Raw genomic sequence first — 5,865 nt, forward strand, 5'->3', positions numbered from 1 at the left:
TACATGGCCATGGCTACCCCGAGCATCGCCCCACGGCCACGGCCGGGCAGGGGAGAAGGAGGGGGGACACCCCTGCGCAGAGGAACGAGGGGGTCTGGTGGTCCTCCACTCACTGTCATACGCATCCAAGGCAAAGCGCAAACGTCTCCGGTGAGCGACGGTGGAGCCAAAGGGGACCCAGGTGGGCTGGACCGCTCCGGATGAAACGCTGCCCGTCCTGCGCCACAGAGCATCCTCCAGTGGGGTGACGGGGTGACAGGGTGGCAGGGCACCCCCACCTGCCACATCCCGCCTGGGTGGGCATCCCTCCTGCCCGGGATGGGCTGGTGGACCCGGCACCGAGGGGTCCCGTTGAGGAGCACGGCCACACGGGGCTCCCGCTTACCTGGGGTAGTAACAGTCCACGGGGAGGGAAAAGGGTCCGGCACGAGCTACGGCCCTCCCGGCCAAGGGGCGGTAGTGGAGGACGTTGCTGTAGCGGATGCTGCCCGGGAGGAGCTGGAGGAATGGACAGACATGGGGCTGGAAGTGTCACCCAGCTCAGAGTGGGTGTCCCCTCCCTGTCCCCATCACCCCAGGAAGGGTGCTGCATGCCCAAGAGCCAGAAAACTCCTCGGCACACGGCGAGAGCCGGGTTACGGGTCACGGTAGTGGCCCTGCTCACTATAACCGGTGCTCCCACCCTCGCACAAAGAGTGGTTGTCACCACGGGTGCTGCCAAGGACCCTCCCCACGGGGACAGCAGGACCCGGGGGTCCAGCCCTGGAGTTCACCCAACCCATGGGTGCAGTGACAATGATGTGGCACAGACGTCCTGGGAAGACGAGTGGTTGTGGAGGAGCCCCCACGCCGGTCCCACATGGTTTTTCCTTCCCTTGTGGGACACAGTGTCCCCCCTCCCACCCTGCACCCACCCCGAGGAGGACCACGCTGCCGCAGCACCTCCATCAGGGACACGTGGTCACCCCTGGTTCCTCACCTCCAGGGTGGTCCCGCAGCCCACGAGCGGATGCTCCAACCGGTACGTGCCCCCATCAGCGGTGGTCACCCCGCAGCCGGACCCCAGCGTCAGCTCCCCGTCGGCCACGTGGCTCCCCAGGAGGCCAGCCGGCACCGCCACCGAAAGCCACGCGTGGCCGCATGTCACCGAGACTGCGGCAGGGCGAGGAAGGGGAGGGCTGAGCCAGCTCGCCGGGGACCCACAGGCTCCCAGGGGAGCGAGCCACCGCCTCAGATGTCCCCTCAAGTCCCTCTGTTTTAACATTTACAGCTTTAGGGGAGATAGGGAAGGAGGTGGCCCTGGAGGGTTGAGCCACTTTGTGCCGTTGCCCCAGGGCACCGATGTGGCCATGATGCTCCTGAAGTTTCCCCGCAGGGAGATGGAGATGTAGGACCCACCCCAAGGCTTTCCTTAGCTCTGGATCCATCTTCTCACCCCCAAACCTGGGGCTTGAGGCAGCCTGACCTCCAGACCTGCCCTGTTTAGGGTGGAGAGGAGACTGTAGTCCTCCTCCGTTGGCAGCCGGGCATCACCCATGCCCACCACCCCGCAGTAAAAAGCCGTGCCCGGGGCATGAGCACCCAACAGCCCAACCTGGGGGACATTGCCTGCTCCCCCTCCCCAGGGAGGGCAGCCAGACCCAGCAAAACTACCCCCCCACCCCCCAAAAAAAAAAAGCCCCTTCCCCAGGGCATCCTGCGCCCAGGCTGCAGCCGCAAGAAGGAGCACGAACCACCTTCTCCTGAGAACCTTCATCGTGATGGAAGAGGAGGAAGAGGAGGGGCAGCCCCCACTGATGGCTTTTACACCTGGGCCAAGGTCGGCGGCCGCCGTTCTCCCAATGGGAGGGCGGGTGGGCCCCGCAGCCCCTCGCACACACCTGGGACCCATCTCCGCAGAGGTCTCCTCCTCCCAAGGGGCAAACCAAGGGCTCCGGTCCCTTTCCCTGTCCTTTTTCCAGCCCTGCTCCTTCCCCTGGTCCTGATCCCTGCCCCAGCCCCGGTCCCTGTCCCTGCTTGGAGGGGGGTGGGGTGGGTGATGGAGAAGGTGGGGGTGATGGAGAAGGTGAGGGTCAATGTCTGGCTACGCGCTGCCCCCATCGCCCCAAAAGCAGGCTGGTCCCAGCAGGCAGGGGAAGGGGTGACAGTGGGGACACCGGGACAGGCACTGGCCGGACTCTCTCCCCCTTGGGACACCATGACACCCCTGTAGCCCCCTCCACCCCTTTGAGCCCCCTCCAGTCGGTTCTTCACCCAGCGCACCCTGTACCAGCTCATCTCACGGCTGGACACCCTGTCCAGAAGGATGCTGTGAGGGACAGGATCCAAAAGCTCTGCTTAAAATCCAGAAAACAAACATCCACCCGCTTTCCCGTCATCCACAAGGTGGGTGACCTTACCGTAGCAGGATATCAAACCAGTTAGACGAGGCTTTCCCCTCGTCAACCCGTGCTGACCGTGCCTTGTGATGGCATTGTCCTCAAAACGCTTGTCAATAGCACCCAGGATAACCTTCTCCATCTTTTTTTTTTTTTAACTGATGTTAAACTAACAGGGCTGTATTTTCCGGGGAAATACAAGCCCTTCCTATAAGTTTGGATGCGGCTGGTGAGATTCCAGCCGGCGGGGACCTCCTCGGGTGCCAGACTGGGGAGGGGGTGTCCTGTTGTGACACCCACCACCTCCTCCAGTGCCGTGGCATGAATCCCACCCGACCCCACGAACTCGCGGACGTTCAACCGGTCCCTCGCAACGTCACTGCCCTCAAATGGAAAATCACTGACCCCGCAGCTGTGACCCTCCAACTCCGTCTCACACCCTCGGGCACACAGATAAGCCGGCGGTGTTTGGCGGCGCCAGGGCGGCTGTGGGAGGGCGGGGGACCGCAGAAGGGCACCGGGAGCAGCTAAAAGCGGAGAGGACACCGGGAGAGACGAGTGCCCGCAGGGCTCTGCTAGCCTGAGTGGACCTGCTTGCCACCAAGAGGATGCTCGGTGTGGCTTTTGGCATCGGGGTCCTGCTGGCCCTGGTGGGCAGCGCGGCCGCCCACAGCTGCGGTGAGTGTCAGCCCTCCCGCGGAGGCACCGGAGAGACCGGTAGCCCTGCGAGGGGCTGCGTGGAGGGGATGTGGGGTCCCCGGTGACATCCCACCGCGAGTGCCAGCAGGGTTGCCCAGTCCCTCTCCTTCCAGTTGCCCCGGACAAACTGGTCTCTGAGATGCTGCAACGTCTGGAGGACTCCGTCAACATGGACGAGCCGCCGAACCCCAGCGTCCTGCTGGCCATGAACCTGGCGGGGGCCACCAACAGTAGCACCCACAAGTGGCTGCTCCAGGAGATAAAGGAGGAGGCTGTGAAGAGAGCCCAGAAAGGTAAAGAACGGGTAGGGGGTGCACCACCACTGCGGCAAACCCATCCCAGCACAGCCGGTACCGCAGGTTTGGCCAGGAACCGGGGTGCCAGCTCACGGCCCCCCCACGAGCCCCGGCTGTTCTCTTGTCCCTGCAGACATGACTTCGGGCCAGGTGGCTCTGTACTTGCTCGCCCTCCTCTCCTCCTGCCAGGACCCCAAACACGTCCAGGCCCTGGGGAAGACCGTCGACCTCCTCCACATCCTGCAGGAGAAAACGGAGGAGGAGATGACCAGCCTGGGTACGGCGTGAAGGGATGGAGGGATCCCCCCAGGGACAGGGGTTGATGTCCATCCCCACACGTGGGCTCACCATCCGTGCTTTGCTTTGCAGAGGAGACTGGCGTCCCGAAGACCACGCTGTACAGCATGAGCCTGGACACCTTGGGCCTCTGCTTGGAGAGGGCGAGTGGCTACAAAAAGGCATCCATAGCACTGGCCAAGCAGGTGCTGAGCCCTGCGAACCACCTCTCCGTGGGTAAGGGACCTCTCCGGCCCCACCGTGTCCCCACCGCTTGCAAAGCCCCGCTCTCGGAGGGCATGGCGGTGACGCCGAGATCTCGCAGACACCCGCGCCGTGGCGGCAATGGCGCTGGCGTGCACCTACAACCAGACGGACCTGCACGACTTACGGCATCTGCTCTGGGACACGCTGTCGGAGGTGACCAACAGCTTCCTGGATGAGCAGGAGAAGAGGGACGGCATGATGGGGAACATCTACAGCATGGGGCTGGCCCTGCAGGTACCGGGGGGATGCTGCAGCGCTGTGGTCACCCGGTCCCACTCCCGGGAGTGCTCACATCACCTCCCACCTTCTCTGCAGGCGCTGGGCTCCACGAAAATGTTTTACGCCCCGCGGGAGTGGGACTGCGCCCAGGCCTTCTCCGTGGTGTACGACCATGACTACCGCCAGCCCATGGCCATCGCCCAGGTCCTGCCCGCCCTCGTGGGCAAATCCTACCTGGAAGCGGCCAGCCTGAAGTGCACCACCAGCACCAGGACGTCCCTAAGATTGCGGCCGTCCCTGTCCCAAATGCCGAGTACACTTGAGGTTCACAAATGTATGGCTGCCCCCACCCTGAGACACCCCACCGGACCCCGCGGGGAGGACGCTCCTGCCCTGTGCCCCGTGGCACGGCACCGGGAGCCCACCCTTCCCCTCTCCCCTCCCAACAGCTCTCATCCAGGTGCACTACTCCATCATCAACACGCTGCAGGGAAAGCACTTCAGCGACACCATCTCGGTGCAGGTCCCGGATGGCTCCACACTGCTCAAGGTGCTGCAGGCAGCAGAGGAGGAGAAACCCGAAGTCTTTTGGTGAGAATCTGGAGGGGAACCGTGGGACCAGTGGCATCCCACGACCGATCCTCAAGCCCACCCGTCTCCCCGGCAGTTTCCAAACGGAGCAGACGTCCTGGGGCCCCATGGTGGTCTCCATCCACGGGTTGGCCGGCAATTCGGACGACAGGACCTACTGGCAGTTCTTCAGCAGCACGGATGCTCTCCAGGAAGGTGGGCAGCTCGGGGTGGGGGGCACGGGGGGCAGCGGTGCCCCGGCCTCACACCCGTCCCTCTGCCGCAGGGGTCGGCACTTACAAGCCGCAGGACGGGGAGCACATCCAGGCCATCTTCAGCACCTACTGAAGGCGCCGAGGAACGCGCGGCCCCACCGGGCCCACCATGAAGGCAATAAAGAGCCATTTGCAGCACCGACCTTTGTGTGTGTGTGTGTGTGTGTGTGTGTGTGTCTGTGATGCTTTGAGGAACCCACAACAATTTACTGTCGTTCAGACAATCATTCTCTCAGCCGATGACCCCCACACCCCCAGGGGAATCGGGGAAAAACAAGGAAACCCGAGAGTTGAAATTTAAACTGATTTAATATAATAAGCCAAAATAATTAACATTAATGACGCTAAAGAACCAATATTGATCCCGATACCAATATAAATACACAAGGATTATACTCAGCCCGTTCTACCCGTAGAAGCTGTGCACTCCCCGCAGGGGACAGCCCATGTGGGACACTGCCAGTGCTGCGGCTTCGGGAGGAAGGGAAGGGCTCAGGGCTGCGGCACCGGGGCGAGGAGTTCTCAGGGTGGCAGCCATCAAGAAAACCTCCTCAGCAAACTTTTTAATTTATAGGGAATGTGCTGTTCATGGTATGAAATAACCCTGCTGGCCAGCTTGGGTCAAGTGCCCGGGTCTCTCCTCCTCATCCCCACACCTGGCGAGCTCAAAAACACCGAGACCTGGAAACATGCACACCATGGCCACGCCGTGGAGCGACACAGGTGAGGTTGTTCCACAGGGCTGGGCCCCCACCGGAACTAACGTTCTCTTCCGCGTTTCCGGGGTGCGCCGGATGGACGACCGCTCTTACCGGAAGTGTCCCCCGCCGGGCGATTCCGGAGTCGGACCGCATGGCGGCGTCTTACGGGCACTTCCGGCCGGCC

At 62.9% G+C, this 5,865-nt stretch overlaps 2 protein-coding genes across 2 annotated transcripts in view; both read left to right on the forward strand.

The window, feature by feature from the left end:
• The first annotated feature begins 2,986 nt into the window (after positions 1 to 2,986).
• GIF (gastric intrinsic factor (vitamin B synthesis)) lies at positions 2,987 to 5,053 on the forward strand. The gene is made up of 9 exons (XM_009881430.1): positions 2,987 to 3,056; positions 3,191 to 3,370; positions 3,507 to 3,650; positions 3,743 to 3,886; positions 3,975 to 4,150; positions 4,232 to 4,469; positions 4,585 to 4,726; positions 4,803 to 4,921; positions 4,992 to 5,053. Exons 1-9 carry the CDS (start codon positions 2,987 to 2,989, stop codon positions 5,051 to 5,053), a joined length of 1,275 nt encoding a protein of 424 aa, XP_009879732.1.
• A 625-nt stretch (positions 5,054 to 5,678) lies between these two features.
• Positions 5,679 to 5,865, forward strand: part of MRPL16 (mitochondrial ribosomal protein L16) — a 2,406-nt gene continuing 2,219 nt past the window's right edge. The window contains exon 1 of the mRNA XM_009881431.1: positions 5,679 to 5,703. Coding sequence (XP_009879733.1) covers positions 5,679 to 5,703 — 25 coding nt within the window. The remainder of the gene's footprint in view (positions 5,704 to 5,865) is intronic.

The sequence above is a fragment of the Charadrius vociferus genome, unplaced genomic scaffold, assembly GCF_000708025.1.
Source record: "Charadrius vociferus isolate BGI_N301 unplaced genomic scaffold, ASM70802v2 scaffold863, whole genome shotgun sequence".
Lineage (NCBI taxonomy): Eukaryota > Metazoa > Chordata > Aves > Charadriiformes > Charadriidae > Charadrius > Charadrius vociferus.